Below are 27,853 nucleotides of genomic sequence, written 5' to 3'. Positions count from 1 at the left end.
TGCCACAGAGGTTGCTAGATCTTTGTGAGCAGCTTTCTTCGAGGTCAGTGGTGAATTTTGTTCCTTCACTGCTGACCATAACGCCAAGCCATTGGGTATCATAGAATCATTGAATTTACAGTGCAAAAGGAGGCCCATTCGGCCATCGAGTCTGCACCGGCCCTTAGAAAGAGCACCCTACTTAAGCCCATGCTTCCACCCTATCCCCGTAACCCAATAACCCCTCCTAACCTTTTTGGACACTAAGGGCAATTTATCATGGCCAATCCACCTACCTTGCACATCTTTGGACTGTGGGAGGAAACCGGAGCACCCGGAGGAATCCCACGCAGACACGGGGAGAACGTGCAGACTCCGCACAGCCAGTGACCGAAACCAGGAATCGAACCTGGGACCCTGGAGCTGTGAAGCAACTGTGCTAACCACTATGCTACTGTGCTGCCCTGTTTTTAGTAGAGTGATCATTTGGTTTGTGTGCTTGCAGTTGTTGTAACACTATGTTGGGAGATTAATTTATTGCCACTGACTTCACCAGAGGTCATGCCGTTCCGATTGTGAAAGTTCTAAATAGAAGATAACTCAGCAACCCTTTTCAGTACTGAATATCTTTTGAAATTTGTATCTTTATTGAGTGGTAAAGTGAAGAAGTCTACTTTTGCCATTTCCTTGAGCATCTGTCTCAAGGTTTATTTTACTCCAGGGGAGAACGTGTTAATTGAATATCCATCATAGTTATTTTATGCCCAGAATATGAAAATAAAAGTGGGATTAGGGAAGACAATTATGAAAAATCACATGCATTGTTTTTATGAATTATCCATCGTCACAGCAGTTCACGCCACAGGAAATGTTTGGAGTAAAGTGCAGTTTTCAAGGCCTCTGCTTTTGGTTCTACAGGAAGAAGAGTCTTTTTTGCTGAAGTGGATAGGAAATGGAAGCGCAAGTTTTGACCTCCAGATGCTCAGTGGTAATTAGATGATTAAGGTCCACCCTGTTGTTCCAACCTTTGCACTCCGATATTATTCTCAAAACGACTGAGTGGCTTTTCCTTTTGGGCGTTCTTTTTTATTCCAGTCATGTTTCCATTTTCCAATGCCAGGCCTTATTCCTTTGTAAGATATTGTTTGGTTTATCACTGTTTCCTGTTGGAAAAATTGATAGAAAAATAAATCAACTCGCTTCATTAACAAACATTAGATATTCCAGGTGATCAGCTGCACTTTGAATTTGGGGCAGCAAAACAGGTAAGGCCGAGGCCCAATTGAAAGTAGTGGCGTGATCTAATGGCTGCGTTGCGCCCAAAAGGGATGTGCATCCAGTAGATACCAGGTGATCCCTCTTCCGAGATCTACCCAACAGGATCTCAGGAGGTGTTGCAATCTGAATCCCTCCCATTGTGGATGAGATCAGTTTTTGGCAAATCTGGGGCTGGATTCTCCACTGGCGGGTTGCTCGATTTTTCCAGCAGCCTGGGAGTTTCACAACGGCGCCGGGACGGAGAATGCAGCCCATGATGTTTGAGTGAGACAACTAGGGCGGGATTCTCCGTTCTTGCGGTTAAGTGCCAGCTCGAATGGTAAATCCACGGGAGGTCTATCCAAAAAAGATCTAGGACTGGCGCCGACCAAAACTCCCGCCTACCATGCCGAAAACGGCCAGGGAACCGACCCGGGCCACACATGTGCATGGCTGCGACCAGCAGTGGCCGCACAACGTGACCTGACCAGCAAATTGCGACCCCATTGCCCACCCTCTGCCAGTCCCCATGAGTCCCCCCAGCCCTCGCTGAAGGCCCCCCCATCCCCGGCCAGTGGCACGGATCCCGGCCGAGTGTGGTGGCGCTGGACACAGTCTGCAGCCACCATGCCAGGCTCACGATTTCTGTGAGGACACATGTCCCTCGCTGTCGGGAACTCGGCCCATCGGGGACGGAGCATCGCGATTGGGCCGGCCATGAGGTGCTATCGGCATTGTGACTGCGCGTGGCGCACGTTACCATGATGTCATTTTCGAGGAGGAGGAGACTCGCAAACCAGCATCCAACCGGCACAGGCCCCGATTCCGGCGTCGGAATCGATTCTCTGCCCGATCAGTGATTACAATATCAGCGTCGGGAAATGGAGAATTCCACCCCGAGTCTCACTCTAAAATGCAGTGCACAAACGGGGACCAGATGGAACAGTACTTGGTGGGGTCTCCCAGGGGATTGGAGGCCCCCAGGTGGTTGCCCTCTGGACAGACTGCCACCTCAGTGCCAACCTGGCACTGCCCAGGCGGCACTTTCATCTGGCAGTGGCACTGCAAGGCTGGCATTTTTCCCGTTCCAGGTATTGGGCCCAGGGGTGCCCTGCCCATATAAGATGCACTGTTGGTGGGGTGACGGAGGACCCCCTTATATGTAAATTGGGGCTTTGGGGAAGTGTCAGGTGGTTGTGACGGGGGTTTGAGAGATTGGGTTGCCATTTCCGATCTCCTACTGCACTCCGGAGTTCCGCAAGTAGAGCTCCTCAGTGCAGGAACAGGACTAAGTGCGACATCGGCGGGACATTCCCCGCTGAGGCCCTGGATTGTAACAAAGTCCCGTTAGATAGAGAGTGCTGGGTAACACCCAGCTAAACAAGCTCTGTTGCAATTTGGTTGGATCGCATCCTAGATCTTGGACCTACTTCAATTGCATTGTGAGGTGTGGTCGAGGGAGGTCTTGTAGCACAGTGGGCTCTGTGACTCTGGGCTGGAGCTCTGGGTTCAATTCCCACTTCAGGACTTGAGGGTCATAAAAGGTGAGTTCATAATGTGGCCAAACAAATTGATTATAAGCTTGTCAAACCTTACGGTACGAGGGATGGCAGGTCGTAAGAGCGGGAGGGCTTTCTGGACAGTCATGCTGCAGATGTCAATGTAAACACCACTGCAGTACTATTATCGTGGACCAATCCAATAGATGTCCAGGGTCACCAGCACCCTGGTACCAGAAGGAGAAGGAGAAGGAAGAAATATGGTCACCTGCTGCAGGTCCCCAAAAAGCTCACTGACAAAGTGCACATCAATGTTGGACTTCTGCGATGTCAACCACCCTTTTATACATCCCGGGAGAGGGATTGAATCAGGCCACAATGGGGATGGGATGGTGATTTACAATTTCTGCAGAGCCAGGGAGCACTCATACTTGTCCTGACTTCACAGGGAGGAGTTTTCTTTTGGAAAAAAACTTTATACAATTTACCTATCATTGGCGGTCACTTCAGCTGCTCAAGAATCCAGAGGAGGGCAGTCACTAACATATCCTAGATACCAAAGGATTGTTCAGGCATCTGCCAAGTAGAAGTTCCTTTCCTCCTGCGTGTAATTGGTTATTTTAGCAGAAAAGGGGTGGAGCTTTTGCCTAATTACAGCTATCCACAGTTATGTCCGTCCCCAGTTGTGCCCTTCCCTTTGTAAAGTGCCACATTTCAGGGCTAGAATGATCTAACCTGTGAGGGTACTGTTACCAAATGTGAAGATCTTTTGCCACACTTTTCATGTCCAAATAGTTAGATCCTGATTTCAATTAACTCATTTCTTTTTTCTTTTTATTGCTCATCATTACTCAGGAATGGTACAGTCAATTACACCCGCCCTGCCTTCACCCTGTTTGAGGTCAGCTAATTCAGACAGGATCGAGGACAGTTGAATCTGAATTTCCAATCCCAATTGCTCTCTTCAAATTGAAAGGAATATTTATGAAACTCAGATTCATTAATAAAAACTCAATAAAATGTTCAGTCCCGAATAGAAGAGCATTGAATCACTAGTAGCAGTCTCCCTGCTGAGTAAGAAGTTGTGCCTTCAAGTCACACCAGAGACTTGAAATCATGGGGAGGCTGGGATTTTTCACTCCTATTATTGGCAGGTGGGAATAACAGCAAGGGTGGACAATCCAATGGGAATCCCCAAACAGCTTTCATGCCATTGGAATTTCTTCTTTCGATTGTCCCCAAACCCCCACCACCCACCCGTCAATGACTTCATGAGTTCTCACCATGAAACGTCGGGAAACCTATTGCCAGATATTTTAATCACATTGATGGGCTTCCCCATTGCATTATCACCCCACATTTGGGTTTTTCTCTCTGCCGTCATGACAGAACGTCAAGTGTTTCACAACAGCTTTTAACAAACAGGGACCTGGCGAGGAATGCAAAGATAAGTACAGCCCTCAGGGGAAAAGGGTCATGCCTAGGCAGTACCCTGGCAGTGCCCAGGCATTGCTCCTGGCACCTACCCCTGCCAGAAACAGGGGGCTCCCAATATGGAGGCCCAATGGAGGGGGGGTTCCCTGGGGGATGGGAGCCACGTGTGCGGTGGGGTTCCCCGTGCCTGTGGAGCAGGGGGGCTTCTGGGAGGGGTGGATGAAGGAGACCTGAGTCCCAAAGAGTGCATTCCAAGCACTAATTGCATTCCAATCACTCAAGCATGTCATTTCACTGCACTTACCACTCTTTGTTGTGGTCAATGTTTACAAACATTTGGGTTTCACCACTTAGGCCATTGAAGCAGTATGGGATATGAATGAATCAAAGCTGAATTTGTTTTTTGTGAGCTGTCAATCACAGACGACTACTCAAAAGCTATGAATGGCTTGCAGCTAATGGATATTGAGGCACGACCAATTTGGCTGGAGACGAAGTTGAATTCAAACTGAGGCTTTATTAGTCTCTGAAGTGTGGCCTCCTACAGCAGCTGACAAAATGGCTGTGAGCTGAAGGCCACGCATATTTATAACCCGGCTCCTGGGCGGAGCTAGCATGCAGGGGCCCAGGTGAACCTGTAGTGCAGGTTCTACCATATAACCCTTAATATAGGAACACAGTGGTTTACCACATTCACCCCCTGTTAAAATTGAGTCCGGCGGGGGTGATGGATTACTATATACAATTCGCAATCTTTAATATTTACAGAACAGTGAATAAAAAATGTCTCTGGTCATCCGGTGGGCCGGTCAGAGGTTCAGCCGGTCCGGCGCCTTGATCGTCCTCTGGGATCGACGAAGTGGAGCCGGCGATGTTGGTGCTGTCGTGATCGAAGCTGACTCCGGGAGCGTGCCGAAACCCTCTTCATCAACGGGGGTGGGCAGGGGGAGGACGGACAGTCCTAGGAGGGGATGATGGGGGTGGTGAGGAGGGAAGGGTGGCGCCGGGGGTGGTGTGGGGGCGGAACCTGCTGGTTCCAGGTCCCTGAGGGAGACGGTATCCTGGCAGCCGTCGGTGAACGCCACGTAGGCGTACTGTGGGTTTGCGTGGAGCAGGTGCGCCCTTTCCACCAACGGATCTGTCTTGTGGAGCCGCACATGTTTACGGAGAAGCACGGTTCCCGGAGCTGTGAGCCAAGTTGGGAGTGATACCCCGGATGTGGACTTCCTGGGGAAGGCAAAAAGACGTTCATACGGTGTATTGTTAGTAGCAGTGCAAAGTAATGAGCGAATGGAATGTAGTGCATCAGGGAGAACCTCTTGCCAGTGGGAGGCCGGGAGATTTCTGGACCATAGGGCCAGCTGGACGGCCCTCCATACCGCCCCATTCACCCTGTCTACCTGTCCATTTCCCCGGGGGTTGTAGCTCGTTGTTCTGCTGGAGGCGATACCCCTGCTGAGCAGGAACTGACTGAGCTCATCACTCATGAATGAGGATCCCCTGTCACTGTGGATGTAGGCGGGGAAGCCGAACAGAGTTAAGATAGAATTAAGGGCTTTAATTATGGTGGCAGACGTCATGTCGGGGCATGGGATGGCGAAGGGAAAACGGGAATATTCATCGATCACACTGAGGAAATAAGTGTGTCGGTCGGTGGAGGGGAGGGGGCCTTTGAAATCCACGCTGAGGCGTTCAAAGGGGCGGGAGGCCTTCACCAGGTGCGCACGGTCCGGCCGATAGAAGTGCGGTTTGCACTCCGCTCAGACCCGGCAGTCCTTGGTGATCGTCCTTACTTCCTCGACGGAGTAGGGCAAATTTTGTGCCTTAATGAAGTGGTACAACCGTGTGATTCCTGGGTGACAAAGGCTGTCGTGCAGGGTCCGGAGTCGGTCTACCTGTGCGCTGGCACATGTACCTCAGGATAGGGCATCTGGGGACTCATTGAGTTTGCCAGGGCGATAATAAATCTCGTAGTTATAGGTGGAGAGCTCGATTCTCCACCGCAAGATTTTATCATTTTTGACTTTGCCCCGCTGCGTGTTGTTGAACATGAAGGCTACCGACCGTTGGTCAGTGAGGGGAGTGAATCTCCTGCCGGCCAGGTAATGCCTCCAATGTCGCACAGCCTCAACGATAGCCTGAGCCTCCTATTCGACGAATGAGTGCCGAATTTCGGAGGCATGGCGAGTGCGGGAAAAGAATGACATGGGCCTGCCTGCCTGGTTGAGGGTGGCGGTAACGGCGACGTCCGATGTGTCGCTTTCTACTTGGAAAGGAAGTGTTTCGTCTACAGCGTGCATTCCAGCTTTGGCAATATCAGCTCTGATCCAGGCGAAGGCCTGTTGGGCCTCAGCCGTCAGGGGGATATTAATGGACTGTATGAGTGGGCAGGCCTTGTCCGCATAGTTTGGGACCCACTGAGCATAATACGAGAAGAGCCCCAGGCAGTGTTTGAGGGCCCCAGAACTTCATTCTGGACCACGTAGCCGAGGATGGCTCAGCGGTTTGTACGGAACACACACTTCTCCTTGTTATACGTGAGGTTGAGGAGAGTGGCGGTGCGGAGAAATTTAGCGAGGTTGGCGTCGTGGTCCTGCTGATCATGGCCGCAGATGGTCACATTGTCTAGGTACGGAGACGTGGCCCGCAAGCCGTACCGGTCGACCATTCGGTCCACCTCCCTTTGGAAGACCGAAACCCCATGGGTGACAAACAAAGAACAAAGAAGAAATGTACAGCACAGGAACAGGCCCTTCGGCCCTCCAAGCCCGTGCCGACCATACTGCCCGACTAAACTACAATCTTCTACACTTCCTGGGTCCGTATCCTTCTATTCCCATCCTATTCATATATTTGTCAAGATGCCCCTTAAATGTCCCTATCGTCCCTGCTTCCACTACCTCCTCCGGTAGCGAGTTCCAGGCACCCACTACCCTCTGCGTAAAAAACTTGCCTCGTACATCTACTCTAAACCTTGCCCCTCTCACCTTAAACCTATGCCCCCTAGTAATTGACCCCTCTACCCTGGGGAAAAGCCTCTGACTATCCACTCTGTCTATGCCCCTCATAATTTTGTATACCTCTATCAGGTCGCCCCTCAACCTCCTTCGTTCCAGTGAGAACAAACCGAGTTTATTCAATCGCTCCTCATAGCTTATGCCCTCCATACCAGGCAACATTCTGGTAAATCTCTTCTGCACCCTCTCTAAAGCCTCCACATCCTTCTGGTAGTGTGGCGACCAGAATTGAACACTATACTCCAAGTGTGGCCTAACTAAGGTTCTATACAGCTGCAACATGACTTGCCAATTCTTATACTCAATGCCCCGGCCAATGAAGGCAAGCATGCCGTATGCCTTCTTGACTACCTTCTCCACTTGTGTTGCCCCTTTCAATGACCTGTGGACCTGTACTCCTAGATCTCTTTGACTTTCAATACTCTTGAGGGTTCTACCATTCACTGTATATTCCCTACCTGCATTAGCCCTTCCAAAATGCATTACCTCACATTTGTCCGGATTAAACTCCATCTGCCATCTCTCCGCCCAAGTCTCCAGACAATCTAAATCCTGCTGTATCCTCAGACAGTCCTCATCGCTATCCGCAATTCCACCAACCTTTGTGTCGTCTGCAAACTTACTAATCAGACCAGTTACATTTTCCTCCAAATCATTTATATATACTACAAACCGAAGGAGACCCTCAGGAAGTGATATAGCCGACCGTCTGCCTCGAAGGCGGTGTATGGCCGGTCCGATTTGTGGATGGGGAGCTGGTGGTAAGCGGATTTCAGGTCCACCGTTGAGAAGACCCGGTACTGTGTAATCTGGTTAACCATGTCAGATATGCGTGGGAGGGGGTACGCGTCGAGCTGCGTGTACCTGTTGATGGTCTGGCTGTAGTCCACGACTATTCGATTTTTCTCCCCAGACTTAACCACTACCACTTGAGCTCTCCAGGGCTGTTGCTGGCTTCAATGACTCCCTCCTGAAGCAACCGCTGGACCTCGGACCTGATGAAGGCCTTATCCTGGGTGCTGTACCGTCTGCTCCTGGTGGCAACGGGTTTGCAATCTGGAGTTAGATTGGCAAAGAGGGAAGGAGGATTGACCTTTAGGGTCGCAAAGCCGCACACAGTGAGGGGTGGTAAGGGTCCGCCGAGTTTAAGGGTCAGGCTCTGGAGGTTGCACTGTAAATCCAGGCCAAGGATAAGTGCAGCGCAGAGGTTAGGGAGGACGCAAAGGCGAAAACCGTGGAACTCTATGCCTTGGACTGTGAGCGTGACCGTGCAGTACCCCCGGATCACTACGCGATGGGATCCGGAGGCCAGGGAGATACTTTGATTGGTAGGGTGTACCTTAAGGGTGCAGCGCCTTACCGTATTTGGATGTACAAAGCTCTCGGTGCTCCCGGAGTCCAGTAGGCAGGAGGTCACGTGGCCGTTGACTTTCACGCTGGTGGATGCATTGGTCAGAGTGTGTGATCTGGACTGGTCGATTACCAAGCAAGGTGGCGGTGCCCATGAAACGCACGTGTTGTGCGGGGGAGAATATGGCGGCACCCATTGCTCGCACATGGCCTGGGGAGGATGGGAGGATAGCGGCGCCCATTGCCTGTGACCGGGGGGGTGGAGCTGAGCGGGCCTGGTGCGGGGGAGAAGATGGCGGCGCTATTGCTCGCACATGGCCTGAGGAGGATGGGAGGATAGCGGCGCCCATTGTCTGTGACCAGGGGGGTGGAGGCGACCGCTGCCGCTGAGCGGGCCTGGTGCGGGGGAGAAGATGGTGGCGCCATTGCTCGCACATGGCCTGAGGAGGATGGGAGGATAGCGATGCCCATTGTCCATGACCGGGGGGGGGGGGGGTGGGGGCAACCGCTGCCACTGAGCGGGCCTGGCACACCGCTGCGTAGTGGCCCTTCTTCCTGCAGGCCTTACAAAGGGCAGCGCGAGCTGGGCAGTGTTGGTGGAGTGTCTTTGTTGGCCGCAAAAATAGCATCGGGGCCCCCCGGAGATCACTGGCTGGCGCGTAGCGCAGGCATACTGGGTGGGTAGCGCTCCCGCTGGGGCGGCTGCCTGTGGGACCCATGAAGCGTAGGAGGGGTGGGCCAGGCGGTTGGGGGCGTAGTACTGTACATCGCGCAGGGCGACCGTCATGGAAAGCTCTAGTGTTTTAGTCTCTGTGAGGTCGCGCGTGGCCCCTTCTAGGAGCCGCTGCCTGATAACATCGGACCCAATCCCAGTTCCAAAAGCGTCCCTCATAAGGAGATCTGAGTGCTCCTTAGCTGTAACGTCCTGGCAGTCACAGTCCCGAATAATGGGATCAGGGCCCTCCAGAAGTCCTCGATTGACTCACCAGGTAGTTGAGTACACGTTTCGAGCGCGTGTCTGGCGAAGAGCGTGTTCGTCTTCTGCTCATAACTCTCTTTGAGTCGAGTCATAGCGTCAGCGTAATTGGGCGCATCCTGGATCAGCGGGAAGACTTTGGAGCTGAGTCTGGAGTACAATATTTGAATCTTCTGAGCCTCTGGAACAGGGGTTGGCGCCGCGTTGATATACGCTTCAAAACAAGCTAGCCAGTGCTGAAAGTCCTTTCTGGCGTTGCTTGTGTGTGGATCCAGCTGCAGGCGATCTGGTTTAATCCAGAGGTCCATCTTCTGAATCAGATACTAATAAATTGAGGCACGATCACTTTGGCTGGAGACGAAGTTGAATTCAAACTGAGGCTTTATAGTCTCTGAAGCGTGGCCTCCTACAGCAGCTGACGAAATGGCTGCAAGCTGAAGGCCACGCATATTTATAACCCGGCTCCTGGGCGGAGCTAGCATGCAGGGGTTCAGGTGAACCTGTAGTGCAGGTTCTACCGTTTCACCCTTAATATAGGAACACAGTGGTTCACCACAAATATGTGGGAACCAGATGCAGGCACAGCTGCTCTCCTTTGAGGAATGGATACATGGAACTGGAAGGTAAGTATTGGAGCTATAATGCTTCTCACTGCCCCTGTCTAGACTGCTCTCTAGCATCCAGAGAGGGTCGCTTTTGTGGAGAGGGCTCCATGTGAGAGACCCTCTAGTTAGGGGGTCACTGTGGGGGTTTCCTTTAGGTAGGGGTCCCTGGGGGGGAATCCCTCTAGTTGGGGTTCCCTGTGGGCGTGGAGGGGAATCTGTGGAGGGGGGTCCTTTCGGCAGGGGATCCCTGGGAATGTCCCCCTGGGGTCTCTGTGGAGGGGGTCTCCCTATTACAGGAGTCCCGGAGAGGGGTCTCCCCGCTCTTCCACAGAGTTGGAACCAACACTTGGCGTTGACATTGGGGACCAGGCATAAAACACAAAATCCTGTCCTAGGTGTTGCTGTGTACGGGGACATTTAAGGTAGCATGAGGGACTGGGTGGTCAATATTAAAATAATGTAGATGACGTCTGGAGGTGCGTGTGAGCGGAGCGGTCGTGCTGGAGAGGCGCTCCCGCCTGGCGGCGGCATTTCAGCCTTTTCCGGGGGGTTCCCCGTGGTTTCGCCGGTTGCGATTTCTTCGGCTGTTGGGGCCTGAGGGACGGGCACCGGGTTGGGCTGGTTTGAAGCCAGTGGGGAACCCCGTGACCGGAGGAGCAGGGGCATTGAGCCCGAAGCAAGCAGCGGGAGAGGAGCGTGGTCGGAGGCGAAGCCTGAATCCAGCACAAATGTAGAGAGGGAGCAGCGCACACTGTGTGGCCCCCCGCTGAAAATGAATGTTTGGGATGTTTGAAGTCCGGTCCCAAGAGAAGAGAATTTTTGAACTTCGATTTTTGAATTTTAATTTTTTAAAATTATTATTATTTTTATTTAATTTTTTATTTATTTTTTAAATTTTTTTATTTGTTTACCTCGAGATTGAAGAAAGAAGGAGAAAAAATACAAAGTGGTTAAGGGATGCCAAAACAGCTGTGAGGAAAGGAGGGAACGCGGGTTTGCCGCAAAAAGTGAAAGTGCTGACAAGATGGCGGGTGTGGTGGGGCCGCACTACGTACAGTGGAAGGGATGACCGAGGTGATGGCGGTGGAGCTGGAGAAGCAGTTTGCGAGGCACATCGAGGCGTTGAGGACGGAGATGGCGGTCACACTGAGATCATTGGTAGAGGAGGCAGTCGCCCGGGTGAGGGCGGATGTGGCAAAGACATCGGCCGAGGTGAGGGAACAGGGTGAAAAGATGAAGGCCATGTCGCAGCACACCGACCAGCTCATCTCAATGGGAGACAAACTACAGAGGGTGGTGGAGGTCAACAGAGGACTCCGAGCAAAGTTCGAGGATTTGGAGAATCGCTCGAGGCGGCAAAATCTGAGAATTGTGGGCTTGCCTGAAGGGGCAGACGGCTCAAGGCCAACTGAGTACTTTGCGAAGAGGCTGGCGGAGTTGGTGGGGGAGGGTGAAGAACCCTCCCGGTGTGAACTGGACCGAACTCATCGGTCGTTAAGGCCGAAACCCAAAGTAAATGAGCCGCCGGGAGCAATAATTATCTGCTTCCATAAATACCATGTGAAGGAGAAGGTGTTAAGCTGGGCGGAGCAGAAGCCGGCGGTGCAGTGGGATGGTGCTAGAGTTCGGATTTACCAGGCCTTGACGGTGGAGTTGGCAAAGAGACGAGCGGCGTTCAGCCGAGAGAAGGCGGCACTGATTTGGTATGGTATACCCGGCAAAGCTGAGGGTGACGCACAACGCCAAAGATTTTTATTTTGAAACGGTGGAGGCGCCTGAGGCGTTCATGAAGGCAGAAGGCTTGGGACAGAAGTGAGGAGTGGAGCTGGAAGAGGGATCGTGGACTGTGATTGGGGAGCTGGAAAATGTACAAATGTTGGAACTTTCTTTTCACTGACCTGTATTGTAACTTACTTGACTTCACATTGTTATAGAGTTTACGTTTTCTTTCGGTTTGATTGACATTTTTGCTCCTTTTTCTTTGTTGCAACGGTTATATGTTATTTCGTTGAATTGCATGGGTTAAATTGTTTTTCTTTTTCTTCTGGGACTGGCTGGGGGGAGGATAGTATGCATTTTGGCGGGGAGGGGGACTACCCGCGTGGGCTAACTACAGTCGGCTAGTGAACGGAGGTGAGGTGAGAGGAGGGCGGCAGACATTGGAGCCTAGTTAGCAGGTTTTGATGGGCCTACGAGGCGAGCAAGGGAGAGGGGCGGGGTGGGGGGGGGGGGGTGAGGATCGATACTGGGTGAGATTTTGAGAAGGGAAGTGCAGGGGGGGATTCTGGGAGGGTGGTAGGGGGTTCGATGTTAATAATGGAAAGGGACGTGTCAGGCTCATGGGGCAGGGCCCGGTGGCATGCTGATGGTGGATAAGAAGGGGGGGTGAGAGACCCCCAGTTAGAATAGTCATGTGAGACGTGTGGGGGCTGGGGGGCCCAGTCAAGAGGTCAAGGGTGTTTGCACATCTTAAAAGTTTGAAGGCAGATGTAGCAATGCTGAGGGTGAAGGACCAAGACTTAAAAAGGGCTGGGTTCGCCAGGTGTTTCATTCTGGATTTGACGGAAGAGCTCGCCCCTCGAGTAATGGTCAGCAAAAGGGTACATACGGTTCCAGAGAGAGAAGGTGGTTGCAGATCAGGGGGGTAATTATGTCATTGTGACAGGGGCGCTGGAGAGGAGGCTAGTGGTCGTTGGTAAGTGTATATGGTCCCAATTGGGATGATGTGGGATTCGCAAAGAAGACGTGTGGCGCCATCCCCGACTTGGACACACAAACTGATAGTGGGGGGAGGGACTGGAACTTGGTGCAGGAAATTGGACAGTTCACGGCTGCGCACGATGGGCCCGTCGGGGGGGGCCAAGGCGCTGGCTGGGCTATTGGTGGAAATGGGAGGGGTGGACCCTTGGATTTTTCTGCACCCGAGGGAGCGGGAGTACTCATTTTTCGCAGCGGTCCATAAGGTGTACTCGCGGATTGACTTTTTCATGGTGGGGAAGGCGCTGCTGGCTGGGGTTGTGGTGAACGTATTGCTACTGCAATTCACCACTGTATTGTACTGTATTATGTTGATGCCCCTGTGGGCTCCGCCCCCTTGGGGTGGTATATAAACCTGTAGCCTGTAGGCGGCACTCAGTACAGAGCAGTCGCAGGCAGGCAGGCACAGATCTAGCTTATTAAAACTACCGTTCACTTCTACTAATCGTCTCGTGTGAATTGATGGTCGCATCAGGGGTTAAAGGGCCGGAGTACTCGGCAATTGCAATATCAGATCATGATCCGCATTGGGTGGATATGGTACTGGAGAAGGGGACGGTACAGAGACCAGGGTGTAAGTTAGATATGGGACTGTTGGGGGACCGAGGATTCTGTGACAAAATTGAAAATGTAATCGAGGAATATGTAGGTTTTAACTGCACGGGTGAAATGTCGAAAGCGGTTGTCTGGGAGGCTTTAAAGGCGGTTGTGAGGGGTGAGGTTATCTTGTTCAAGGCTTGGCTAGACAAAGAGGAGAGGTTGGAACATCAGAGGGTAATAGATGAGATGCTGGTGGTAGACAGGGGGTGTGCAGAAGATAGGGACCCAGCGCAGTTGGAAAAGAGGAACTCCAGGCGAACTCTGACCGACTATCTACCAGGAAGGCGGTATGCCAATTGAGGCGAGCGAGGGGGGCAGTTTACGAGCATGGAGAGAAGGTGGGCCGTATGTTGGCGGGTCAGCTCCATAAGGAGGCTGCGGCAAGGGAAAATGTCCAGCTGCGGGACAGGGCAGGGAAGTTGGTGGTAGCTCCAAATCAGATTAACAAGGTCTTTAAGGATTCTATGAGAGTTTGTACAGGTCAGAGCCAACTGGGGGAGGCAGGGAGATGCAGGAATTTCTGAATGGGCTGGAGCACTCGAGGTTAGGGGAGGGAGACAGGGCTACATTAGAGGGAGCGATAGTGGAGCAGGAGATAAAAGGTGCGATTGGGAGGATACAGTTGGGGAAGGTGGCAGGGTTGGATGGGTTTCCAGTGTAATATTATAAAAAAATTCAAAAATAAGCTGGTGCGGCTGATGGTGGGGATGTCTGAGGAGGCGTTAGGGAAGGGAGTGTTACCACAAACCTTGGGGCAGGCATCGATTTCCCTGTTACTTCAGAAAGATAAGGATCCGACAGGGTGTAGGTTGTATAGGCCCATATCACTTTTAAATGTGGACGCAAAGATATTGGTGAAGGTACTGGCAGGTAGGCTAGAGGAGTGCCTCCCGAAGGTGATAGGTGAAGATCAGACGGGGTCTGAGAGAGGGAGGCAGCTCTTTTCGAACATTAGGAGGGTATTGAACGTGGTTATGGTACTGGCGGAGGGAAGGAAACAGAGGTGGTTGTGGCATTGGACACCGAGAAAGCGTTTGACCGGGTAGAATGGGGGTACTTGATGGCAGTTCTAGAGCGGTTTGGAATTGGACCCAGATTTGTGGACAAGGTCAAGCTATTATATAAGGAGCCAAGGACCAGTGTCCGCACTAATAACATCAGCTCAGAATACTTTCCTCTTCACCATGGGACTAGGCAGGGATGTCCTATGTCCCCCCTGCTGTTTGCACTCACGATTGAGCCATTGGCCATCGCATTAAGAAGTTCAGGGGTATGGAAAGGGATAGTGCGGGGGGAATAGAGCATAGGGTGTACTTATATGCTGATGACTTTTTGTTATACGTGTTGGAACCGAGTGTGTCAATAGGGTGAAAACTGGAGCTGCGTCGGGTGTTTGTGTCTTCCTCGGGATACAAATTAAATCTAGACAAGAGTGAATATTTTGTGGTGTCTGAGCCAGGGGTGGGGGCGGGGATGGGGGGGGGGGGGTTGCCATTCTGTAAGGCAGAGACTCACTTTAGATACCTGGGGGTGCAGGTTGCTCAAGATTGGGGGGGGGGGGCCTCCGTAGGTACAATATTTCTAGTTTGGTGGGGATGGTGAAAGCTGACCTGGCAAGGTGGGATGGTCTCCCTCTGTCACTGGCGGGTCGGGACAGGCAGTTAAAATGAATGTGCTGCCGTGAATCCTGTTTATTTTTCAATATCTGCCGATTTTTCTGCCAAAGGCATTTTTTAGAGAGATTGAAGGGATGATTACCTCGTTCATATGGGGAGGGAAGGTAGCCAGAATTAAAAAGGTGCTACTGCAGAGAAGAAGGCAGGCAGAGGGTTTGGGTCTTCTGAACCTGGTGTATTATTACTGGATGGCGAATGTGGAGAAGGTACGGAGCTGGGTCAGAGGAGTTGACTCCCAATGGGTCAGAATGGAGGAGAGTTTGGTTAGGGGGTTGGGATTGAAGACGCTAGCAACAGCGCCGCTCCTGTCGGCCCCGGGGAGAATCTCAGGGAGTCCGGTAGTAATAGATTTGTTGAGAATTTGGAGGCAGTTTCAACAGCACTTCGGGTTGGGGGCAGGGTCAAGGGAAATGCCGATTCGGGGGAACCATAGATTTGAGCCAGGGTAGTGGGATGGAAATTGTTGGAGATGGGAGGAGACAGGAATTAGAACACTAAAAGATTTGTTTCTTAGGGGTCGTTTTGCGGGATTGAAGGAGCTGGGAGCGAAGTATGGGCTGGAGTATCGGCGGTTTATTTTGGAGGAGAAGGTGCTGCTGGAAGGGATCAAGGCACAGTGGGAGCAAGAGTTGGGAGAGGGTATGGAGGAGGGGTTCTGGTGTGAGGTACTCTGGAGGGTGAACCACCTTGTATGCGAGGTTGGGGCTGATACAACTGAAGGTGGTGTATAGAGCGCTCCTTACAAGGGCGACGATGAACCAGCTCTTTGAGGGGGGAGAAGATGTGTGTGAACGTTACAGGGGGGGGGCCCGCAAACCACGTTCATATGTTTTGGTCCTGTCCAAAGCTGGAGGATTACTGTAAAGAGGTGTTTTGGGTAATCTCTAAAGTGGTGCACATGAAACTGGACCCGGGCCCTCGGGGAGGCCATATTCGGGGTGTCGGACCAGCTGGGGTTGGAAACGGGTGCGGAGGCAGATGTTGTAGCCTTCGCCTCGTTGATCGCCTGAATGCGGATCCTGTTAGCATGGAGATTAACCTCTCCACCCTGTGCCCTGGCGTGGCGGGGGGACGTGCTGGAATTCTTGACTCTTGAAAAGGTCAAATTTGAACTGAGGGGAAGGATGGAGGGATTCTACAATTCATGGGCGTTATTCATTATGCACTTTTGAGAATTGGATCACATCGAACATTAGGGGGGTTGGGGGCTGGGATGATTGGGTGGAGAGGGACTGCATGTGTTTATGGTGACTATGGGTGATTCTTGATTCCTTTTTGTCATTTGTTTATGTTAACATGCGGGCTAATTTCTGGGGTTTGGTGGGAGGATGGGATCGTTGTTATTAATATGGAGATTGGCATTACATTCATTACTGATTATTGTATATTGTTGGGTGTAAATTTGGTTAAAATGTGAAAAAGGAGGCGAATAAAAAATATTTTTAAAAAAATAATGTAGAGAACCAAAGTTATGGCAATCAGAATAGACTCCTATTTATCGACTACAGCTCAGCCTTCAACACCATCATTCCTACAAAACTCATCTCCAAACTCCATGGCCTTGGCCTCGGCTCCTCCCTCTACGACTGGATCCTGAACTTTCTAACCCACAGGCCACAATCAGTAAGGATAGGCAACACCTCCTCCATGCTCATCCTCAACACCGGTGCCCCACAAGGCTGTGTCCTCAGCTCCCTACTATACTCCTTGTACACCTATGACTGTGTGGCCAAATTCCCTCCAACACAATTTTCAAATTTGCTGATGACACCACAGTAGTGGGTCGGATTTCAAACAATGATGAGACAGAGTACAGGAATGAGATAGAGAATCTGGTGAACTGGTGTGACGACAATAATCTCTCCCTCAATGCCAACAAAACAAAGGAAATTGTCATCGACTTCAGGAAGCGTGGTGGAGAACATGCCCCTGTCTACATCAATGGGAACGAAGTAGAAAGGGTCGAGAGCTTCAAGTATTTAGGTGTCCAGATCACCAACAACCTGCCCTGGTCCCCCCATGCCGACACTATAGTTAAGAAAGCCCACCAACGACTCTACTTTCTCAGAAGACTAAGGAAATTTGGCATGTCACCTACGACTCTCACCAACTTCTACAGATACACCATTGAAAGCATTCTTTTTGATTGTATCACAGCTTGGTATGGATCCTGCTCTGCCCATGACCGTAGGAAATTACAACGGTCGTGAATGTAGCTCAATCCATCACGCAAACCAGTCTCCCATCCATTGACTCTGTCTACAATTCCCGTTGCCTCGGAAAGGCAACCAGCATAATTAAGGACCCCACGCACCCAGGACATACCCTCTTCCACCTTCTTCCTTCAGGAAAAAGATACCAAAGTTTGAGGTCACGTACCAACCGACTCAAGAACAGCTTCTTCCCTACTGCCATCAGACTTTTGAATGGACCTATCTCGCATTAAGTTGATCTTTTCCCTACACCTTGCTATAACAGTAACATTATATTCTGCAGCCTCTCCTTCCTTCCCTATGTACGGTATGCATTGTCTGTCTCGCATGCAAGAAACAATACTTTTCACTGTATACTAATACATGTGACAATAATAAATCAAATCAAAGAAAATCCAGGCCTTGTTGGAACAGAGTAGAGAAAGTTTGGTCTGTATCTGGTCAGCAAGCTCATAAAACCCAGCTTTGGTATCGCTTAATCTTATTTCCGAAAAATGGATCGTCATCCTTGCTGGATTTTTACCATCGGCTGCATCTTACATTGTGAGCATTGCCGTTTTATCTAGAATTTTCATATCAATATTGTATAAAGGAATCAAGAGAGTTATGAAACTCAGCAGCTCAAACATAGAAACTAGGAGCAGGAGTAGGTCATTGGCCCTTTGAGCGTGCTCCACCATTTAGTATGATCATGGTTGATCCTCTATCTAAATGCCATATTCTCTCGTTCTCCGCATACCCCTTGATGACATTAAAATCTAAAACAATTATCTATTTCTTTCTTGAACATATTCAGTGTCTTGGCATCCACAGCCTTTTGTGCTGGAGAATTCCACAGGTTCACTCTTCTTTGAGTGAAGAAATTTTTCCTCATATCAGTCCAAAATGGTCTACCCCGTACCCTGCGAATCTTTTTCTTGCAAACAAGGGATCACAGTCACACTAAGTAGGCATCTCATAAACTGAAGATGTGAGGATCTGTCCTTACTCAATAAGTGTCGTGATCCGAACACATTGGGCGGGATTCACCGTCGCCGATATCGTAATCGGCTATCAGGCGGAGAATCCCTTCCGACGTCAAAATCAGGGGTGGTGCCAGTTTGACGCTGGTTATCTATTCTCTGCCTCCTCTGAAATGGTGTCATCGTGTCGCGCACCACACACCGCTGGAACGGCATTGGCACGTCCCCTGAAGGCCCTATCCTCAATGCTCCGCCTCTGATGGGCCGAGTTCCCAACCGCACGGGGACGTGTGGTCTCAGCTGTCGGGAACCTGGAGCGGTGGCCAGTCGGCCGGGAGCCGTGCTGCTGGTCGGGGGGGGGGCCTTTCGCAAGGGCTGGGACATCTGTAGGGGGTGGCTCTGGTGTGGCTAGGGGGGGATGTATTTGGCAGGTCGGTGACGCGCATGGTCGGCGCTATGTTTTACGGCGCGACAGCTGCAGGTCGTCACCATGCACATGCACGGCCATGGACCCGACCATTCTCCATCTGTTTTTGTCGTGGGAGCCCTGAGTTTTACCCGGCGCAGCTGCTAGCCCCTCACCAGTCCCAAGTCCCAGGACCGGTGGGGGTTCAGTGCCGATTTTGCACAGTTCCCATGCCAGCGTTCGTGCTTAGCCTCAAGAACGGTGAATCCAGCCCATCGTATTTTACGCATATTTACCTTAAACTGCTGCCATTCTTTCTTTTTTTCAAGAGAAATATATCTGTTGTTGACCTCTTCCTGCGTGGTTAAAAAAATACATCAATGTAGCATTAAACAAATACATTTTTTTTGCAAAGATAGCTTAATTTATTTCTTGTTGACTTCACAATTTTAGGAATAGTTTGTGCCATACCACTATAATGGTGTATTTACTTCAGCAATGTATTCAACAGCTAGTTAAATGGAGCATAAGCCTTTTCCAAAATAGAAGGGTACTTCCAACACAATGAAGCTTTGTTATTCTAATAAAACTTGGGTCAAGTAATAGAAGGAATGGACCTTGGTGAGCAGATTTGCTAAAAGGAATAATTAAAATAGAGCATGACATTCCATTTGTCAGACAACAGGCAATGGGGCATAGAAAATGCTATCCGCTGCATTTCTATTGGCCACATTTTTAAGGGCATGTTATTAAACTGTAAATATGAGAGCTCTGAAAGTGAATAAATGAATCAAGCGATTACATCAAGCAGTTAAAATCCTTAAGAATCTATCTATATTTGATTATTTTAGAATTAAACCCAGCTATAGGCTGTATGGTCCATTGAAAAATGGTTAGACTAATATTAAGGTTAAAATGCCAGGGCTTACCTGTAAATATTACTGGTCACACTACTAAGTGGAAATCTAATCGGAATCCGAGAAGATTGACCTGTTACAACATCTGTCCTGGGAGCCCTGGCACATGCCGTCCTCCAACATCCACATCCACATCACCAGCCCACCCCACCAACACCTGGCACAACCTCTGCACCATCCCAGTCCATCCCTCACACCTTTCGAGGCAATTCAGAGCGTCGCTGAACAGGTATTTATTTGTGACAGTGCTATGTACAATAACTGTGCGCTAGCCCCTAACACTATTCTATGTGCTGCACCTATGCCAACTTAACTGGTGCCGACCTTTCTAACCTTACGTGTCCTAATGCTCCGTCTAGGTGGGTCCCCAGTCAGTGCACCAGAAGTGGAGGCAGCCTGCTGAGTCTCCCACACTGTGACCTGGGTCCCATTTAGCAGCTGTCCTCTGGAGCGAGCGGGCCTGCATGGTGTCTTCTGGGTGTTACAGGTGGCGTGGTGCCACTCTGTTCTACACACTGCCTATCGGAGTGCCTGGGACAGTGGAGAGTCACTGGCACAAGCCCCATCACCTCCTCTTCCCTCGGGATGCCTGATGCCCCTAGGCTACTCCTTAAGACCAGGGTGCGACCGGAGCGAGCTCCGGGGGCTCTGCCATCACCCAGCGCAACCAGTCCTGGAGGCCCGCTCTCATCTCAACCAGGAGACTCAATGCTCGCAACCATGGAGCACAGGGACTGTGCCACATCCGTCTGGGACAGTGCCACATCCCTATGAGACTGTACCACGCCCATCTGTGACTGTGCCATGTCACTCAATGACTGTGCTAGCTCCCTCTGTGTCTGATTCAGGTCAAACAGCACCCGACCAATGCTCTCGATGCCTGCAGCCATGGCTCGTGATTGGGCCATGCTCTGGAGCGCCGCAGCAATGTCCATGTGGCCCTGGTACATGACTGCTTGTGGCATGGCTGCCATGTCCTGTGCATCAGCCACCGCCCACACAGACTGCCCAGGCCTTGGACATCCTGACCAATGGATGTGACCCTCGCACCCAAGGCCCCCATCGCGGACACCGCCTATGCGGTGTTGGCATGGGTGATACACATTGTTGGCACCGCCTCATGCTCTCGCAGGCAGTTGGACTCTTCCAACTGCACCAGCAGGCGCTGGATGGTTGCTGACACCCCCTCATGTGGTCCCCATCTCTGCGCCTGCCTCTCCAACATTGAATGGACCGCCCTTTCCAGAACTAGACCTGTCTGGATAGCAGTTAGATCTTGGGGTCAGACCGCCTTCCAACCATACAGCCCCTCAGGGGTTCCTACCTCCATTTGGTGCACCGCTGTATTTGTGTTGTCTGCACCAGATAGGGCCCCAGGAGCCTCTTCACTAAAGTGTCTAAACAAGGTGAGTGTCTCTGGGATGGTGAAGAGTGTTGGTGACAGCAGTGATGAAGAGTTGGGATCGTCCCTGGACGTGTGCTCCGTGGTGTTGTGGGGCTGCGGCAGGAGGGCGAGGGACCCCGAACAGTCTCGACTTGTCAACAGGTGACTCGCGGGGCTGCAATGGGGTGCAAGGGACACCAGCCTCCCATCTCATCGGGAGGTGATCCTGCAAGACACAAGACGACACATGGTGAGATCGCGGGTAGGCATGGTGTGGGGTGAGGGGTGACTCACGTGCGATAGGGACATTGCAACGCATTGGGGGCTACTTGGTTGTCCCATGCCGACCTCCGCCTCTGTGACTTCCTGCTCTCCCACCCCGCCTACCAGGCCCATCGCTCTCTGCTCCGCGACAGTGAGTGACCACATGTCTGGCGGGCCCCTCTGGTCTTCTCCCGCTTCCTGCGGTTGTGGGCTACCTTCTCCTGGCCGAACAGATAATTCTTTTTTTTTAAATAATATTTTATTGAATATTTTTGGTCAACCAACACAGTACATTGTGTATCCTTTACACAACATTGTAACAATACAGATAATAATGACCTTTTTTAATTTAAACAAAAACAACAACAAATAAATAAATATTAAATAACAAAAAAATAAAACTAGCCCTAATTGGCAACTGCCTTGTCTCAGGCCACCCCCCCCCCATCCCCCCCCCCCCCCCCCCCAAGTCCTGGGCCGCTGCTGCTGCCTACTTTGTTCTCTCCCATCTATCCTTCCGCAAGATATTCGACGAACGGTTGCCACCGCCTAGTAAACCTTTGAGCCGACCCCCTTAGGACGAACTTAATCCGCTCTAACTTTATGAACCCTGCCATATCATTTATCCAGGTCTCCACCCCCGGGGGCTTGGCTTCTTTCCACATTAGCAATATTCTGCGCCGGGCTACTAGGGACGCAAAGGCCAAAACATCGGCCTCTTTCGCCTCCTGCACTCCCGGCTCTTGTGCAACCCCAAATATAGCCAACCCCCAGCCTGGTTCGACCCGGACTCCTACTACTTTCGAAAGCACCTTTGTCACCCCCATCCAGAACCCCTGTAGTGCCGGGCATGACCAAAACATATGGGTATGATTCGCTGGGCTTCTCGAGCACCTCGCACACCTATCCTCCACCCCAAAAAATTTACTGAGCCGTGTTCCAGTCATATGTGCCCTGTGTAATACCTTAAACTGAATCAGGCTTAGCCTGGCGCACGAGGACGACGAGTTTACCCTGTTTAGGGCATCTGCCCACATCCCCTCCTCAATCTCCTCCCCTAGTTCTTCTTCCCATTTCCCTTTTAGTTCGTCCATCATAGTCTCCCCTTCGTCTCTCATTTCCCTATATATATCCGACACCTTACCGTCCCCCACCCATTTCTTTGAGATGACTCTGTCCTGCACCTCTTGTGTTGGGAGCTGCGGGAATTCCCTCACCTGTTGCCTCGCAAAAGCCCTCAATTGCATGTACCTGAATGCATTCCCTTGGGGCAACCCATATTTCTCGGTCAGCGCTCCCAGACTCGCAAACTTCCCATCCACAAATAGATCTTTCAATTGCGTTATACCTGCTCTTTGCCACATTCCATATCCCCCATCCATTCCCCCCGGGGCAAACCTATGGTTGTTTCTTATCGGGGACCCCCCCAGTGCTCCGGTCTTTCCCCTATGTCGTCTCCACTGTCCCCAAATCTTCAGTGTAGCTACCACCACCGGACTCGTGGTATAGTTCCTTGGTGAGAACGGCAATGGGGCTGTCACCATAGCCTGCAGGCTGGTCCCCCTACAGGACGCCCTCTCTAATCTCTTCCACGCCGCTCCTTCCTCCTCTCCCATCCACTTACTCACCATTGAAATATTAGCGGCCCAATAATACTCACTTAGGCTCGGTAGTGCCAGCCCCCCCCTATCCCTACTACGCTGTAAGAATCCCTTCCTCACTCTCGGAGTCTTCCCGGCCCAAACAAAACCCATGATACTCTTTTCTATCCTTTTGAAAAAAGCCTTCGTGATCACCACCGGGAGACACTGAAACACAAAGAGGAATCTCGGGAGGACCACCATCTTAACCGCCTGCACCCTCCCTGCCATTGACAATGCTACCATATCCCATCTCTTGAAATCCTCCTCCATCTGTTCCACCAATCGCGTCAGATTTAGCCTGTGCAATGTGCCCCAATTCTTAGCTATCTGGATCCCTAGGTAACAAAAGTCTCTTGTTACCTTCCTCAACGGTAGGTCTTCTATTTCTCTACTCTGCTCCCCTGGATGCACCACAAACAGCTCACTCTTCCCCATGTTCAATTTATACCCTGAAAAATCCCCAAACTCCCCAAGTATCCGCATTATTTCTGGCATCCCCTCCGCTGGATCCGCCACATATAGTAGCAGATCATCCGCATATAAAGATACCCGGTGTTCTTCTCCTCCCCTAAGTATTCCCCTCCATCTCTTGGAACCTCTCAGCGCTATCGCCAGGGGCTCAATCGCCAGTGCAAACAGTAATGGGGACAGAGGACATCCCTGCCTTGTCCCTCTATGGAGCCGAAAATATGCCGATCCCCGTCCATTCGTGACCACACTCGCCACTGGGGCCCTATACAACAGCTGCACCCATCTAACATACCCCTCTCCGAATCCAAATCTCCTCAGCACCTCCCACAGATAATCCCACTCCACTCTATCAAATGCTTTCTCGGCATCCATCGCCACTACTATCTCCGTTTCACCCTCTGGTGGGGCCATCATCATTACCCCTAACAACCTCCGTATGTTCGTGTTCAGCTGTCTCCCCTTCACAAACCCAGTTTGGTCCTCATGAACCACCCCCGGGACACATTCCTCTATTCTCATTGCCATTACCTTGGCCAGGACCTTGGCATCTACATTGAGGAGGGAGATTGGTCTGTAGGACCCGCATTGTAGCGGATCCTTTTCCTTCTTTAAAAGAAGCGATATCGTTGCTTCTGACATAGTCGGGGGCAGTTGTCCCCTTTCCTTTGCCTCGTTAAAGGTCCTCGTCAGTAGCGGGGCGAGCAAGTCCAAATATTTTCTGTAAAATTCAACTGGGAATCCGTCCGGTCCCGGGGCCTTTCCCGTCTGCATGTTCCTAATTCCTTTCACCACTTCTTCTACCGTGATCTGTGCTCCCAGTCCCACCCTTTCCTGCTCTTCCACCTTGGGAATTTCCAGCCGATCCAAAAAATCCATCATTCTCTCCCTCCCATCCGGGGGTTGAGCTTCATACAATTTTTTATAAAATGTCTTGAACACTTCATTCACTCTCTCCGCTCCCCGCTCCGTCTCTCCATCTTCGTCTCTCACCCCCTCTATTTCCCTCGCTGCTCCCCTTTTCCTCAATTGGTGTGCCAGCAATCTGCTCGCCTTCTCTCCATATTCATACTGTACTCCCTGCGCCTTCCTCCATTGTGCCTCTGCAGTGCCTGTAGTCAGCAAGTCAAATTCCACATGCAGCCTTTGCCTTTCCCTATACAGTCCCTCCTCCGGTGCTTCCGCATACTGTCTGTCCACCCTCAAAAGTTCTTGCAGCAACCGCTCCCGTTCCTTACTTTCCTGCTTCCCTTTATGTGTCCTTATTGATATCAGCTCCCCCCTAACCACCGCCTTCAACGCCTCCCAGACCACTCCCACCTGAACCTCCCCATTGTCATTTAGTTCCAAGTACTTTTCAATGCATCCCCTCACCCTTAAGCACACCCCCTCATCTGCCATTAGTCCCATGTCCATTCTCCAGGGTGGACGCCCTCTTGTTTCCTCCCCTATCTCCAAGTCTACCCAGTGTGGGGCATGATCCGAAATGGCTATAGCCGTATATTCCGTTCCCCTCACCCTCGGGATCAATGCCCTACCCAACACAAAAAAGTCTATGCGTGAATAGACTTTATGGACACAGGAGAAAAACGAGAACTCCTTACTCTTAGGTCTACTGAATCTCCACGGGTCCACCCCTCCCATCTGCTCCATAAAATCCTTAAGCACCTTGGCTGCTGCCGGCCTCCTACCAGTCCTGGACTTCGACCTATCCAGCCTTGGTTCCAACACCGTGTTGAAGTCTCCCCCCATTATCAGCTTTCCGGTCTCGAGGTCTGGGATGCGTCCTAGCATTCGCCTCATAAAATTGGCATCGTCCCAATTCGGGGCATACACGTTTACCAACACCACCATCTCTCCCTGTAATTTGCCACTCACCATCACGTATCTGCCCCCGTTATCCGCCACTATAGTCTTTGCCTCGAACATTACCCGCTTCCCCACTAATATAGCCACCCCCCTGTTTTTCGCATCCAGCCCCGAATGGAACACCTGCCCTCCCCATCCTTTGCGCAACCTAACCTGATCTATCAGTTTCAGGTGCGTTTCCTGTAACATGACCACATCTGCTTTAAGTTTCTTAAGGTGTGCGAGTACTCGTGCCCTCTTTATCGGCCCATTAAGCCCCCTCACGTTCCACGTGATCAGCCGAGTTGGGGGGCTTCCCACCCCCCCCCCTTGCCGGTTAGCCATCATCTTTTTCCAGCTTCTCGCCCAGTTCCCACGCAGCTGTATTTCTCCCAGACGGTGCCCCCCCCGCCCATCCTTTCCCGTACCCACTCCCCCCTTTCCCCAGCAGCAGCAACCCAGTAATTCCCCCCTCCCCCCCCCCCCGCTAGCGTAATTACTCCCCCCATGTTGCTCCCAGAAGTCAGCAAACTCTGGCTGACCTCGGCTTCCCCCCGTGATCACGGCTCGCCCCGTGCGGCGCCCCCTCCTTCCTGCTTCTCTATTCTCGCCATAATTATCATAGCGCGGGAACCAAGCCCGCGCTTCTCCCTCGGCCCCGCCTCCCATGGCCAACGCCCCATCTCCTCTCCCTCCCCACCTCCCCCCATCACCACCTGTGGGAGAAAGAAAAGTTACCATACCGCAGGATTAATCATACAATCCCTCTTCGCCCCCCCCACCACTCGTCCCACCACTTTGTCCAAACGTTCATTTTCGTAGTCCAATCATTCCAATTTTTCTTCTACAATAAAAGTCCACGCTTCATCCGCCGTCTCAAAGTAGTGGTGCCTCCCTTGATATGTGACCCACAGTCTTGCCGGTTGCAGCATTCCAAATTTTATCTTTTTTTTGTGAAGTACCGCTTTGGCCCGATTAAAGCTCGCCCTCCTTCTCGCCACCTCCGCACTCCAATCTTGATAGACGCGGATCACCGCGTTCTCCCACTTACTACACCGAGTTTTCTTCGCCCATCTAAGGACCATTTCTCTATCCTTAAAACGGAGAAATCTCACCACTATGGCTCTGGGAGCTTCTCCTGCTCTCGATCCTCGCACCATAACTCGGTATGCTCCCTCCACCTCCAACGGACCCGCCGGGGCCTCCGCTCCCATTAACGAGTGCAGCATCGTGCTCACATATGCCCCGACGTCCGCTCCCTCCACACCTTCAGGAAGGCCAAGAATCCTCAAGTTGTTCCTCCTTGCGTTGTTTTCCAGTGCCTCCAACCTCTCCACAGATCGTTTCTGGTGTGCCTCCTGTATCTCCGACTTCACCACCAGGCCCTGTATATCGTTTTCATTCTCTGCTGCTTTCTCTTTCACGACCCGAAGCTCCTGCTCCTGGGTCTTTTGTTCCTCTTTCAGCCCTTCAATCGCCTGTAATATCGGGGCCAACAACTCTTTCTTCATTTCCTTTTTTATCTCCTCCACGCAGCGTTTCAAAAACTCTTGTTGTTCAGGGCCCCATATGAAACTGCCACCTTCCGACGCCATCTTGGTTTCTGCTTGCCTTCCTTGCCGTTGTTCCAAAGGATCCGCTGCAATCCGGCCACTTTCCTCTCCTTTTTCCATCCGTGTCCAGGGGGAACACCCTTCTGGTTTACCGCACGGTGTTTTCAGCCGTTAAAATTGGCGTTGGGGCTCCTATCAAGAGCCCAAAAGTCCGTTCCACCGGGAGCTGCCGAAACGTGCGACTTAGCTGGTCATCGCCGCACCCGGAAGCCTCCCGAACAGATAATTCACAGTGTGAGACACTTGATACAGGCAGCACAGGGGTCCGCCGCTAATGGCCTGGGTGTGCAGGGCGCCTGACCATAATGGATAGTATTGGAGTTGACATGTGGTGCAGGGTGGAGTGCGCACGGACTGCCAATATGCTAGTTGAGAAACCTGTTAATGGCTTTACTACTATCCACCACAAACCATCTTCACTGGTGAATATACATGTTGGATTCTTACAGTTCCGCACACTATAAGATTTGATTTACTGGCAATCTTGCAAATAAGGCCTCAACTACTTACTCACACCGAAACAGCATGCACCAAAACTATCCTGCAGTATAATAGCTACCCTAATTAGATCATTGATCACTGTGTCCTGCACATACTCGCAGCTGGGCCAAAGGCTGCCACTTTCAGACCTGAACAGTGCCCAGTCCACCTCAGATTACTCTGGAAGGATAAGGGGCGGGATCCTCCATTCCGCTGCATCCGTTTTGTGATGCGGCGCGACCCCTCCGGCAGCGGGATTCTTCGTCCTGGCAGCCGGCCAATGGGGTTTCCCAATGTGGGCACCCCTACGCCATCGGGAAATCCGTGGGCGTGAGTGCACTGCCGGCAACATGTAGGATCCCGCCGACGGAGAATCCAGCCCAAGATCTCTCAAAATTCTCAGCAACGGATGAAGCTAACTGTTTCACACTCCTATAATGCAGTAGCAACACGAGTTGTATTTTCCACTAACAGGATGCTGCTGTCAGGCCAAAAAGACATTTTG

At 51.4% G+C, this 27,853-nt stretch overlaps 1 protein-coding gene across 2 annotated transcripts in view; it reads right to left on the bottom strand.

Annotated features, from left to right (window-relative positions):
• Window positions 1–603: 603 nt before the first annotated feature.
• The window catches only part of cnbd1 (cyclic nucleotide binding domain containing 1), a 427,576-nt gene continuing 400,326 nt past the window's right edge, over window positions 604–27,853 (bottom strand). For both annotated transcript variants that reach the window (XM_072468635.1, XM_072468636.1), the window contains 2 exons: window positions 19,028–19,087; window positions 604–1,142 (listed from right to left, as the gene is read on the bottom strand). In XM_072468635.1, the coding sequence (XP_072324736.1) occupies window positions 1,026–1,142; window positions 19,028–19,087 (177 nt within the window). In that variant the 3' untranslated portion in view covers window positions 604–1,025. The remainder of the gene's footprint in view (window positions 1,143–19,027; window positions 19,088–27,853) is intronic.

The sequence above is a fragment of the Scyliorhinus torazame genome, chromosome 11, assembly GCF_047496885.1.
Source record: "Scyliorhinus torazame isolate Kashiwa2021f chromosome 11, sScyTor2.1, whole genome shotgun sequence".
NCBI classification, from domain to species: Eukaryota; Metazoa; Chordata; class Chondrichthyes; order Carcharhiniformes; family Scyliorhinidae; genus Scyliorhinus; species Scyliorhinus torazame.
The sequence above is the reverse complement of the archived record's forward strand: the minus strand, read 5'-3'. Positions and strand labels throughout refer to the sequence as shown.